At 40.5% G+C, this 14452-nt stretch overlaps 1 protein-coding gene across 1 annotated transcript in view; it reads right to left on the bottom strand.

Annotated features, from left to right (window-relative positions):
* The window catches only part of Map7d2 (MAP7 domain containing 2), a 78256-nt gene that overhangs the window by 12954 nt on the left and 50850 nt on the right, over positions 1-14452 (bottom strand). Inside the window, exons 8-10 of the mRNA XM_051179711.1 lie at positions 7165-7490; positions 6508-6634; positions 380-590 (exon numbers count right to left, since the gene is read on the bottom strand). Coding sequence (XP_051035668.1) covers positions 380-590; positions 6508-6634; positions 7165-7490 — 664 coding nt within the window. The remainder of the gene's footprint in view (positions 1-379; positions 591-6507; positions 6635-7164; positions 7491-14452) is intronic.

The following is a 14452-nucleotide window of genomic DNA, read 5'->3' as shown; positions in this document are numbered from 1 at the left end:
TAAGTGAATTGTCCAGTTTCCTCACTCCTCAGGGAGAAAATTCCAAGTCATGAACTTTAGCCTCAGAGGTCAAAAAGGCACTGAGACATTTTCATCAATGTACTTATAATGATTTTACTGCCATACTAGTTTCATGGGATTTTTCTCCCAAATATATCAGTGGCACCCAAATTCTAGTTCCAATGTAGACAAATCCAAGTTCACATGACACACATTAATAACTTCATTTTATTCCACATAAGTTATATTTAATAACCAGAACAGGGTGTTTAGAAAAAAGCTTCAAGTTACTTATATGTCATTCAAATTGAACAAATTTTGTCCAATATTAACTAAGGCCATTGAAAAACAAGAAAAAGTCTGAGACCTCATACTGTACCTGATTTTTGATCATGCCTTTTTCTTGTTTCTCCTTTTCTTGCTTCTCTTTTGACAATAACAATAGTTCCTCCTCAGCCTTCTGTTTTGCCTCCTCTTCTGCTTTTCTTTTCTCTTCTTCCTGTTGCTTCTTTTCCTCTTCTTGCTTACGGGCTTCCTCTAGGCGCAGCCTTTCCTCTTCTGCCTTTCTTTTCAATTCCTCTTTTTCCAGCCTTTTGAGAACAAAAATACTGTTAGGGGATGACACACTCCAAAGGCAAAACACCAACAGACCATGTGCTAACCATAGCAGGTAAAACTCAATCTCTCTCTCTCTCTCTCTCTCTCTCTCTCTCTCTCTCTCTCTCTCTCTCTCTCTCTCTCTCTCTCTCTCTCTCTCTCTCTAACACACACACACACCACATATGCACACACATACACACGAGAGAGAGAGAGAGAGAGAGAGAGAGAGAGAGAGAGAGAGAGAGATGGGGAGGGGGAGCAAGCAAGAGCAAGCGAGTGAGAGACTGAGAGTATTACAGTTACATCCTTATGATCCTAAATCTCCTTAAACTTCATTATCACTAAAAACATAAATTCCTTCCCACATACCTACCAGCCTCTGCTTATCCTTTCCTCAGTGCATCCATGGAAATTCCATCTTCTTACTGAAAAGATTCCCTCTTAAATCCACTTCACTTCTTTGAAAGTAGTTAAAAGCTAGCACAAAAAACCTGGCTTCCCATGTGAAAATAAGTATTTCATAATTTTCAAGTATGAACCTTCTCCCTTTAAGAACAAGTTCATCCTTTCCCACCAGCCCTCTACCATAGACCACATTTGTCAGTGTCACTCAGCTACCTCTACATGCTAGTTTCTCTTTGTATAGTTAAAAAAGTCTTTTACTAATCTTCTAGAGTTCACCAAACCTGTGAGCAGTTCTGTCATCCTCTTGATACTTGTTATCAAGCCCAGTCCTCCTTCCTTACTAAACAGAAAATGTTATTGTTAATGGATATCCTTTGACTTGGTCAGTGCAACTGGGTGAGAATCTTCATATAATGGCTCCCATCTCTCAATCTCTAACACTTCACACTCTCTCTTAATTCCCTTTTTCATAGTTTGCCCACACCAGTGATGTGCTGGGTCTTGAACTGTTTAGTCTTGTGGATGAATATATGGGCTTCATTGTTCATGATTCCTATGTGTTTTTAATTTTCATTTAAAAAGCTTTATCTTTATCATCAATTTTCGATCTGATTTTATCTCTTATTTCTGCCTCTTTGGGGACCTTCCCTGGTGAGCATGGTACAAACAAATTCTACCCTCCTCTTTCCCTCAGGATCACCCCTGATGCCTCTGGTTCCTACCTGAACATTCCTGTGATGATGCAGATGCCACTGTGTTTTCTGATTCCTAACCTAGGTGATCCTTATCACTCATGCCTTTCCCTGGCTTCCCAGACTGACTAGAGAAAAGGCACAAACACACTGATTGATTGACCTTGTGCTCCTTAGTCTCAACTGATGTTTTTAGTCTCATCCTTTACATTCTGTATGAAAATCACTTTTTGTCAACCATTCTAATTGACAGTATTACCACTACTTTACAGAGAAAAACGGAGCCACTTCATCTTGTTTCTTAACTTCACACATTCAATCACTGTTTCGTGAGAATGTTTCCTGTTTGTTCTGACTAAATGTAAGATTGTAAATACTACTACTATCACTTGTGCAATTAATTCTAACCCCTCCCCATTGCTCTTACTTCTTTTGCTGCTTCCCATTCCTTCATATGCCAGTTTTTCCCTTCTATATACAACTTTGCATGGGCTGCAAAAATACTCAGATCTCAGGCATCTCAATCCACTCTCTTAAATTCTCTCCCACCTGCCTTCTGCTTACAACTACCCTCTTACCACTTTTAGGATGCTTCATGTCTTTATGCCCATTTTCTCAATAATTTATCTCCAAAAATCTGTTTATTGTTTAAACCCCAAGTCAAATAGTCTTTCCTAAACCTCAATGTTTTGTAATATCCTGACAACACCAAATTTTATTTCCATGAGGCCCTCTTACAGCCCCTGGACACTTGAGGTGGTACTTTCCTGTCTCTCTCCTACCTCTACCTTACCTTGCTGTTCCATATTGGAAGGCTAGTGTCTGCCCTAGCTTGCACCCAAACCACCTGTCCCCTAGAGACTTAGCCAGCCAGAAGCCAGGTATGAATAGCACTGCAAACCTCTGCCTGTGGTTTCAGGCCTGTGCTTGTAAATGGACAATGACTTCAGGTTGGATATATCTTCTGCTCATTACTCAAATATTCTTTGATATGGGCCCTTACCAACCATTTCAGCTTCTACATGTAATATAATTTTAATCCCAAGAAGGTCTCCTGTTTAGTCTCTGTAAATATCTTCTCCAGACTGGATCAGGTTGCTTGCCCCAATTCTAAGAATCTCATTGTATATCTTGGGCCATCCCCAAGGCCAGAGGCTGGGACAGTTATATGGGTTTCTGAGAGCTCTGATATCACAGCCATCTGGAACTGGACCAGCTTTTTACTCTCTTAGGTCCTAGTTGCCAAAATACCTAGCCAGCCTTTCTTTAAAGGGGGTCTCCCAAATACATAATTTGGAAAGTGTTTACCTCAATAGCTAGTAACAATAACTGGGCTTGCCAGATTTTAGCACAAATATCTTTATTTTTGCTACATTCTCTCAGCTGATAATCACAATTTTGTAACTTTTAACTATTGAAACTAAACAAAACATATGTGAGGGTGATCCTATTCCAAGAGATGTCCGCTGTGTTCCAGCCCCAGGCTGTCTGGTACTTTCCTTTCTCACCTCTCACGTGGCACTATCAAAGCTTCACATTCTGGCAAGAGAGAGGAAAACTGATTTGGAGTTAAGTGTATTTATTTCAGTTTCACCTAGGCCACAGGCTTCTGTTTTATTTCCAACTATCTGTATGTTCTGCAGCCAACTAAAATCACATGGTTAATTTTTAGCTTTCCAAACTGATTTTTCTATGCTCTCTTATTGGGTATGCCATCCTCTTAAATACTTCAAACCAAACCTTAAGATTTCCCTCCAAATCGGTCCCTTTCCTTTTACTTGTATAAGTCTGTGTACCCTCTTTTCTTTTGCCTTCACCATGTAATGTTAGCCCTTGAGTCCACTTAACCCACTGCTGTCACTGATGGTCTTTTAGTTGAGCTTCTTCCTCTTCACTGAGCACCAAGCAACAGTGATCTAGGACTGTTCTCTGAACTCTTAAAGCATTAACTGGAAAAGGGAGACAGTCTGTGGACAAATGAAGCTACATTAGTCAGCTGGAAGCTAAGCTCAAAGAGGGAGGAGGAGACCAGCTCCCTCACCAGTACAGGTCCAGAAAGGCCACAGAAGTGAGTTGGCCTGCAATTTGAGAAAGAAAGATGCATCAGGTGGAGGCATAGCACAAGCAAGGCATTTTTGGTGTGGATCTGCATACTAGAGTACATGCAGAGGGATGCAGGCTAGCTGAGAGAGAAGGTGGGGGAGAAGGGAGGGAGAGAGGGTTGGAGGGAGGGAGGGAGGAGACAGAGGAGCAAGGAGTCCATGGAAGACTTGTTGGAATTGTTCGTAGGTTTGGGTAAATCCTGTAATCAAGACTCATTAGCAAGGACAAACACATTTATTTAAGTGAAGTCACTCTGAAAAACAGCATAAGCAGTGGGCAAGCTCTGGCAGATCTGGAACACGCCATTAAGATTCTACAGACACAGTCTAGCTCACTTATCTCGTGCTGGCAGAGCATGGGGAGAATAAAAATGCTAATATGAGAGCCAATGAAGACTTACCTAACAACTGGTGTAATGTGAAGGACAATGGAAATGTTGAAAGCAGCTCTGAGATGTTTAACTTTGGGATAGTATGGAGTATATGAAATGAACAAGAAGTCTGAGTGATGTATACTAAATTTTATCTTCAAGATGCTGAATTTGAGGTAAATATGGGACACACTAAAAATATATAATTGAAAATATAGGTTTGCCTTATAGAAAAATGCTAGCTAACCGAACTTTCTTAGATAAGGAAATGATTTATAGAATTGTGTTGCTTATTCTGGTAACTACTAGCAATGTTCGGCTATAAACAATGATATGTGTCTAATAAGGCTAAGGAAATTAATTTTCCTCAATCTACAGTTACAAATATGTAGGCACGACAATGTAAGACAATGCAGCATTAGATTAAATTCAGGGCATAGGCACAGATTCAGGAGTCTTCAGTATATTTCGGAAAGTATAGAAGGTTTACAAACGAAGGTAGACTTAGCTTCAAAAATAGGTGATAAACACAAGATAAATGGACAGTGAAGCCAGAGAGATAAGAACAAGTTCACTTAACACATTGCTGTATGAATTGTCATGCATAAATATTTTGAAGCCAGAGGAAACTGGAAGTATAACAGGGACAATAGCCAGCAACACTGTGTTCAGGGAGGACTTGCCAAACAAAAAGCTGATCAAGGACTAAGGGCTTGGAGTTCAAGGAATATTTAAGGGGATTTAACAGGTAAGATGCAGGAGAGACAAGAAAAGCAAGGACAACTTCCACAGGGCCAAAGGAAACCGAGCATCAAATTAAGAATCTGGTAAAGAAAGGATGGAGAGTATGTGGAAATGTGAACAATGTGAGCTGGGAAAATAAAGACAGTAAGGCAATCAATTATTTCTGCAGCTGGACTGTGAAGGAAATGGGAAAGAACAAAGTAGCTGGAAGGTAAACAACTTTCATTTTTTAGGTACACAGGAACAATCATATCACTCACCTGCTCAGGGAGTGCTATATTTCTGTGGCTACCTTTACCAAGTGTACTACTTTTACCAAGCCTATCATTTGAAATCCCACGATTATATTACCCATTATTTTCCCTTCACATAACTTTCAGCCCACCCAAACAAGCCTGAATACAACATGCAACAATAACAAAACATGTAGATATTGATCGAAAAGCCGAAGTAAGAAAATAATCAGGGAGGTTTAGAATTTGAAGGGACCTATTCCCCCAACTGAAAAACTACACTCCAGGTAATGGTGGCACACACCTTTAATCACAGTACTCGGGAGGCAGAGGTAGAGAGAGGCAAGTGGATCTCTGAGTTCAAGGCCACCAGGACATATAGAGAAAACCTGTCTTGAAAGAAAATGAAAGGAGAAAAGAAACTACAAAGATTTTACAAGATTACTAAAGACTATCTTATTTGTTATCTTAAATTTTGTGCTGGCATTCAAGTGCTACAGCACTGCTTGCCTCCTGTCTCATTCCTTAAATGGCTCCACATAGTACTCTGTGATTATCCCAAGAACATCTTTTCTCCTTGTAGTAATAAAATTGACCTTGTCCTTTAACCATGTGCTTGTTTTTTTTTCTGAACACAAAGTTTAGAAGATGCAGAACTGCCTGTATCACATCAAAGAGTTCTGGTACTATTGCCACAGTGGCTTTCAAACATTGATGAATTGCTAAAGTAGAATGAGATTAGAGCCAGTACATTTTCTCTATGTTCTCTAAACACTTCTGTTAGACACTCTCTGACATTTAGAAACCACTACAATGATAGTCTTTGTCTTGCTCCAAGAACGAGTTTCCACATGCCTTATTCTCATGAGCTAGGGGGTTGGGTCTTCTCTCTAGCTTCTTATCTATGGGACTCTGACAAACTCTCTTCCCTCCCTGACTTTACAGCATGAATTAGGATCATCTAGGAATCACAGTCAAGATCTCTATATCCAGAATCTTCTGTCTTTCCAGGGACACTCAATCTATCATCAAATTCAAACTCTCATAGCTCCACTCAAGTTCCCTATATAGTTGTCTCCTTATCCAAGAAAGGAAAGGAAGGTACCTGTAACAGATTATGAAAATGTGAGTTTTTAGGTCCTCAGAAAAGAGCAGAGTTCTGTGAAGTCCATAAAACCTAGATTCCTATACTTCTATCTAGGTTTTGGCAACACACACACACACACACACACACACACACACACAGAGAGAGAGAGAGAGAGAGAGAGAGAGAGAGAGAGAGAGAGAGGTAAAAAAATGCAAGCCAATCTTTCCAACCCCACCTTTACACTGGATCAAACAAATCTCTGTTCCTGTATACCTCTCCTGTTCTTCCTTCTCCAATCGTTTATGTTCCTCTTGTTCCTTCTGTAACCGAGCCTGGCGTCTCTTTTCAGCTAGGATCTTTGCAGCCTCCCCTGCATCAGTGGTACCTGCTGTGGGTTTTCCTGAGGCAGACAGACAAGTAGTAGAAAAACAAAAAAATTGGGAAATGAACACAATTATTCTACTCATACAGAAGTGGAAACAAAACTACTTAACTAAGTGCAAAACAGTGTTATAATTAGTCACTAAGCAGAAAAAGCTACAATGGACTACCTGTGACCCTGGGTGTGTTTATGCCTAAGTAGGGGCAGAAAACTGTTGAGACTAGAGCTACAAGTAAGTTCCACAACACTACAACTCAGAGACTTTGAGGACTAAAACTAGTGCTCTGTTGTGCAGAAGTATACATACAAGCTGTATGTGGCACATTTTGCACTCCTATGAGGTTCCAGTCATAAGCAGACTCAAGGCCTAAGTCTCCTCAGAAATAAAGGAGTATTAAAAGACGATGAGCAAACCAGAGGATAAAGTTGTCCTAGGGGGAAACTCCCTCTCCCACAAAACATGAGAGAATGACATATATATCAGGAAAGAGGAAGAACTATAAGGAGAAGGCCAAGGATAAATGGCAGCATCAACAGAGAAGGCTTACCTGCACTGTGTTCAGCCTTCCCTCCTGTGGTAGAATGCTTCTCAGTAGCATGCTTATCAGATACATACTTCTCAGTGGCATGTTTATCAACCACATGCTTCTCAGTGGCATACTTGTCAATCATGTGCTTCTCTAGGGTTTCTTCTCTGGGTAGGCCAGTGGTCTGCTGACCAGTGACACCTTCCTTTTCCTTATTGCTCTTCTTCTCTGCCTTTTTCTTGAGTGTTTCTTCACTGGGAATGGGAGGAAAATGATACTTCACAGGAGACCCTATATACAGGGGCTTCACTGTCTTTGGAGACTGTGGATATGCTTTTGAAGTTGTCCTGGAAAAGCAACATAAGGTATAAAAGATAATGAACATGATCATAAAACTCTTCGTAAGAAATTTTGTTCCAAGAAACTAAATAACTTCATCCTTCCACAGAAACAAATAAAGGGCTTAGTATACCCTCCTCAAAGCCATCTCCCCCAAAATACATGGTATCTGTTAGATGGCCCTGGAAGAAAGATATATATTGTAAGAAATTTAGCTGGTAATAACATTTCCTACACTCATTTATATTTGTGACAATGTTTAGAATGGTAACATGGTTTGTATATGATTAGACAAGTAAAGATTTGTGTGTGTGTGTGTGTGAGTGTGTGCATGCATGTGTGTGCCCATCCATGCCATAGTACACATATGATGTCAGAGGAGAATTTTGTGGAGTCAGTTCTCTCCTTCATTCATTATGTGGGCTCTTGGCATCAAACTTCAATTTCCAGACTTGTGTTGTCAATGCTTTTATGCAATGAATTACCCCATAGGCCTCCAGTCCCACTTTCTGGGACTGGATTATTTACTATAAGGATAGGTTAGACTGTAGACCAGCCTTTCCTGCCTCACACAGATAAGCCTTTTCATATATGCCCACTTTTCTTCTTTTCTACCATGCAGCATGAGTACCTCATCAGAAGCCAAACAAATTCAGGTACTATGTTCTTCAACTACTATGTCTCCAAAAATTATGATCCAAAACAAATTCCTTTATGAAACACTAAGCTTCAAGTATTTTGTTACTAAAATACAAAAGAATGTAAGATAGATTATTAGGCATTTCCCTATAGCCTCTTTTTAGGTAAACATTAGAGTTGGATTTGGTTTCAACATATGGCAATAGACAAGTAGGTTTCATTTTTTTTTTTTTACTTATCAGAAAAAACACATACCAAAACTTACTAGGCAGAAAGACTATATAATTTAATTAACTTCTATACAGTTAGAACAAGCATTTTGGAACAGAAGTTGTAGAGAGGGTTCCATGTATTAGAACTGTGAAAAGACATATAACATGACATTACAAAAGGTAGCACGTAGCCCAGGCTGGCCCTAAACTTATTATGTATTGCACACTGGCCTTGAACTTCAGATCTTCCTGCCTTAGCTTCCCACATGCTAGGATTACAACTGTGAGTCAACACCCAGCCCACCATAACCGTCTTTAAAGGTACAGCTGTATAACAATGGGTACATCCATACTATTATTTAACAATTACTACCATCCATTTCCATTAAACAATCACTCATTTTCTCAGTCCCTGATAACCACTATTCTATTCTATTTTTTGTTTCTGTGAACTTGCTTATTTCAGGCATCTTACTCATGAGTGGAATCATATATTTGTCCATTTGTGTATGGTTTATTTAAGTAAGCACAACTCTTTCATGTTCCCTGCTCTTTTTTGTTCCATTGTTTTGAGGGATGGTCTCATGTGGTCTCAGCTGGCTTCAAATTCACTGTGTAGCTAAGGATGACCTTGAACTCTCTTTCTTCCACCTCTACTTCCCAAGTACTGGAATTAAGGCATGCTCCACTATGCTTGGATTAATCCTAGATGCTTTTTAAAATTCTCTCTCTCTCTCTCTCTCTCTCTCTCTCTCTCTCTCTCTCTTTGTCTGTCTGTCTGTCTGTCTCTCTCTCTCTCTCTCTGTGTGTGTGTGTATGTGTGTGTGTATGTGTGTGTGTGAACTTCTCGAAAGAGTCAGTCAGTTCTCTTCTTCCAAACTGTGGGTTCCAGAGATCAAACTCAGGTTTTCAGTTTCGGTGGACATCACCTTTACCCACTGAGAGATCTCACTGAGATACTAGTTTGTTCTCTTTAGACTTATAAAAAAGTAAACACTGAATGGCTGTTGGATATTGGTGATGTTTAAATGGATAACAAAATAAAAATCTAAGAATGAACCAGGATAAAATGTGGTAATATGTTCTGGTAATTCCAATATTTAGGAGGATGAGGCAGGAAAATTTTTGAATTGATGCTGCCTCAAAAATAAACAATGATAAGAACCAAAACAGGGATGATAAACGTGTGCTGGCTCGTTTTATGTCAACCTGACACAAGATAGGGTCATTTAGGAGAGGCTGGCCTGGTCTACAGAGTGAATTCCAGGATAGCCAGAGCAACACAGAGTGAATTCCAGGACAGCCAGAGCTACACAGATAAACCCTGTCTCAAAAAAAACCAAGAAAGGATGGAAAGAAGTAGGGAGGGAGGAAGGGAGGAAGGGAGGAAGGGAGGGAGGGAGGGAGGGAGGGAGGGAGGACAGAAAGTAGGCTGACCAAGCCAGGGGAACGAGGAACCAGCATCCCTCCAAGGCTTCTGTATCAGTCCCTGTCTCCAGGTTCCTGTCCCAACTTCTCTCAGTGATGTGTAGAGAGCTGCGAAGTGCAGCGCCTTAAAGATGGCGCTGGCTTCCACCTTCCACCTTCCTGATGGTGAGTGCTCTCTGTATTAAACAATTCCATATTTGGCTAAGGCTGAGAATCTGGCTTGCTTCCATGTATATGGACCTGTCTTTTTTTGTTTTTCAAAGCATGGCATTCTGGGGTTGACTGCCCAAGGGCTTTTAAGCTGTGGGCTGAGCTGCCCCGGGGTGAGAAGACTATACAAGGTTCCTGAATAAACTGCTTAAAGAAGAGTCTGAGTGTTGCGTTTTCCTCGCTGGTCAAGGTAGATGTGACAGTGAAGGACTGTGAAGTGTAAGTATAATCAAAATAAACCCTTTCCTACTAAAGTTGTTTTGTTCATGGCTTTTTTCATAGCCTAAGACAAACTGTAATGGGAAAACATGCTTTATTGTTCTCTCATGTTAACAGTGTTCCTACTGTGCACTGTTTTTCTAGAAGCTGAAAAACATATGGTTTAGTTCAAAGACTGTATACAAACATAGCAGAAAGTCTTAACGACATGTTTTCCTGTGCTGTCACTAAGGACTGTAAGTACATTATTAAACAGGCAGATTGTAGTGAGGTAGTCCTTCTGTAGCACTGACCATGCCCATTGGGGGGTGGAGCGATGGGCGGAGAGGACCTGAGGAAGGAGGTAGGAGGGGGCCAGGAAGGCGCTCTCTCTTGCTGGCGTGACTCGGACAGGAGAGGATCGGGTTGAATTTCCTGGTGTTCATCTGTCTAGGTTGTAAGTTATTTCTCCCTGAATAAACATCTATTCGGCCTATTTGTTTATCCTGATCCTTATTTACCGCAATAGCAGATCCTCATTTGTCCTCCACCTTGGAAAGCCTCTGTCTGCTTTCTCAAGGTGACAATGGCCTTCTGAGGTACACATTGCTCAGAACTATAAAGTACTGCATGTTTGTCATAACAAGTGAGGGTAACTGAGAGAGATTTGGTCTAACATTCTGGAACAATCAACACATGCTACTTGCTCCCTAGAACATTATGCATGTGCCATGGATGCCGTTAGTCCAACAAGAGTAAAGGCAAAAGGGTGGATACCAGATTACATGGTAGAAGTCACAGTAAAGAATGATATCTTATGATTGATAGACAGAAACATTTTCTTCTCCCATGGACATTTCTACCTTTCATTAAGGAGTCATTTTCAGTAATGGAAGACTGGCAAAACTGTCTATTATTTTTCCTTGCACTCATCCCACTCCCCAGGGAGTAATGTAAAAGTTTTCTAATCAGTGAGACTGAGCAAGGACTTGGACATAAACAACCTGATCATTGTAGTTCTCTTGCTACAGGAAGTTATTTTGACCTTCAGGGAGCCTTTACTCTGGGATTCTCTAAGTAGTATGAAAAGTGATGAGCTTTGCTTCAGGGGCCTTCAGTATACAGGAACCTCTGCCCATGAATGAATACATGTGTTTTCTGCAAAAACTACTTAACTATGAGGGGTCCCTATAATTGGACTATGAAAAATGTGGAAGTCTGTGATTATTAATATTTATTGTCAACTCAATTAGATTTAGAATCAACATGGAAGCACACTTATGGGTATGACTATGAGGGTTTTTCAAAAAAAAATTTAACTGAAAGGGGCAAAACCAAATTTTTAATTTTTTTCTAAGACAGGGCTTTCTTTGTGTAGCCCTGGCTGTCCTAGAACTCACTCTGAGACTAGGCTGGCCTCAAACTCAAAGATTCACCTGCCTCTGCCTCCCAAGTGCTTGAATTAAAGGCATGAACTACCACCACCTATCAAAAAACCCCACTCTTAATATAGATGGCACTATTAATGAAATGAGGTGATGAACAAAAAAAGTAGCTGAGCCCTAGCATTTATCTCTCTGCTTCAGAACTATGGATGCAATGTAACCGGCCGTTTCAAGCTCTCAATGTCATGCTTTCACCACCATGATAGACTGTAACCTTAAAACTGGGAACCAAACTCTGTAGTGAGATATCCACCCCGCCTGCACCTGTTGCACTGGCCATGCCCATTGGGGCATGGGCACAGGAGCTGATGCCTGGGGTACTGAGCCCCAGCTCTCTCTCTCTCTCTCTCTCTCTCTCTCTCTCTCTCTCTCTCTCTCTCTCTCTCTCTCTCTCTCTCGCTCGCTCCCTAGCTGGTCAGAGGGTAATCAGTGTGGAACCCTGGAACAGGGACTTGCAGGGACATCTGAATCATGTGTAAGTGACTTCTCAAGGAAAAGAAAATATTAATCTGTATTTGAGCCAGTCCAATGAATCTTCTGTCATATCTTCAAAACTCAACCTTTGCTTAAGTTGATTTGCCAGGTATTTTGTCACAGTTATTAGAAAAGTAACTAATATTGTAAGGGGAATGGGCCAACTAAAGAAACACACCCTGAACAGAGCTAAAGAAACACACTTTGGCTCTGCAAGCAGAACCAAAGAAATGCACATTGACTCTGAAACCAATGACAAAGAAACACACTTTGTCCCTGGAATCAGAGCCAGTGAAAGAAATAAACCCTGGCCCTAAAATTAGAGCCAAAAGGCTAAAAAGGACCAGTGAAAGAAACACACTTTGGCCCTGAAATCAGAGCCAAATCTGACTGTAAACCTGTGCAGAAAACCAACCAACCTTGAGCATGAGAACTAGCAAGTCTGAGCTCAGGGACTGAAATCTGACCAATCCCCACCCTAGAAATCTCCCTGGGAAAACTCTATTCCCTCAGAAGCCCTATATGAACCCCCAAAGCCCTATATAAACCCTCATGCCTGTTCAGCTTGTGGCTGCCTGGCTGTCCTCTGCCACTTTCCTGGATTCGTCCCTCCCAATAAATCTCTTGAATGAGGTTTGGGTAAGACCTTCTTTTGCTGGAGCAAAGACGCAGAGACTGTTCAGAGAGAAGCAAGACTGTAACACTTTGCATCAGAGAAACCTTCCCTTGGCAAAGCAAAGTTGTTACACTCTACTCTTTGGGTGGGGTGGGAGGGTGGGAGGACTGGAGCGGATAACAACGTGGCCTCAGCAGAGCTAATACCCTGGGGAAACCTTTCCCTGAAGCAGGGTTATAAGCTGCTATTTTTACTTTGACCTGTGGTATTCCTTGGCTCCTGAATACCTTTCTATCTGAGCTGTAACACTCAGTATTCTTTGGCTCCCAAAGGCCAGAATCCCTATCCTTCCCATCCGAGCAGTCAAAATGCTTACAAATATAAAGCCTAAACTGGTCACAAGATTAGTAGCTAAAAATTCACCATCAGAATACCAACATGACATTCTTGTCTGCTTTAAATGGCTCACTGATGCAAAGATGAGGTCACATTCTCTATCTATCTGGCAGAAGTCTGTAATTCTGTCAGATCAAAAATGGTCATATGGAATTTAACATCACACCACTGACTATAAGGTTCTGTTATAAGTAAAACTGGATCAAGCACTCATGACTACACATTAAAAATAAACATGGGTATACCTATTAAGTGACAATATGTTATTTGGAATAAAACTGAAGAAGGCTGTTTATAGTCCCCATCCCAATCCCTCATTAACAGAATATGCTAAAACACACATACACACACAAAGGGGGGCAAGAGGGAGAAGGAGAGAGGGAGAGAGGGAAAGAGAGAAAGAGCGAATAATGAGCAACCAAAATATAAAATATAGTCTTAAAGTTCTCAATTTTATTTGTGTATAGAATTTCTAAGACATCTTGCCTCAATATATGCTTATATGGATCTAATATCCTGCTGGCCACCATGCAAGAAGAGTACATCTTAAACAAGACACAGTTGGTCTGGCAGGTTCCATGGTTCCTAGCCAGGTTGACTCATAGTACTGTAAGCCAAGGGAAACCTGGCAATGCTATTTTTTCTAGTTCCTAGAAATAGGTATCTTAGCTAAGGAAAGAAATTAAATATAATTAGGAGAAGTCATCATGCACTTTATAGAGCTTTATTTTGAAGTTATCTCCATACCAATTTAAACTGTCAGTGATGTAGGCAGGCAACTGATATTAACCACAGTTTTTATAAGAAAACCAGTCCTGAGAGTCTAAGTGACTTTTCCAAAGAGATACAAATAGTGAGAACAGGGCTGTCACCCAAGTATGGATATTTGCTTTTTTTTTTTTTTTTTTTTTTTTTTTGTATTTAGTTTTAGTTTGCTGCTTTAATTTTTCAGGTTCAATAATATTGTAATAGGGAACTTAAAAGTTATACTTGAAGGAGGCCTTCTTGTAGCATAGAACAGGATTATATAACTTTTTTCCTTTTTGGTTTTACGAGACATGACTTCTCTGTAGCTTTGGAGGCTGTCCTGGAACTTGCTCAGTAGAGCAGGCTGGCCTCAAAATCACAGAAATCTGTCTGCCTCTTCCTCCCAAGGTGCTGGAACTAAATGTGTGAGCCACCACTGCCTGGAGATTATATAACTTTCTAAAATAGATAGTAACAAACACTTCTGTAAGTATAATGGCAAGAATAAATCTCTGGAGACAGCTTCACACTTCTGAACATTAATGGACTGCAAAGTGGGACCACAAAGGAATCTCCCCCCAATATATTCTAGAATCTAGTTTTAT

Source organism: Phodopus roborovskii, unplaced genomic scaffold (genome assembly GCF_943737965.1).
Source record: "Phodopus roborovskii unplaced genomic scaffold, PHOROB, whole genome shotgun sequence".
NCBI classification, from domain to species: Eukaryota; Metazoa; Chordata; class Mammalia; order Rodentia; family Cricetidae; genus Phodopus; species Phodopus roborovskii.
This window is presented reverse-complemented; position numbering and strand designations above follow the sequence as displayed.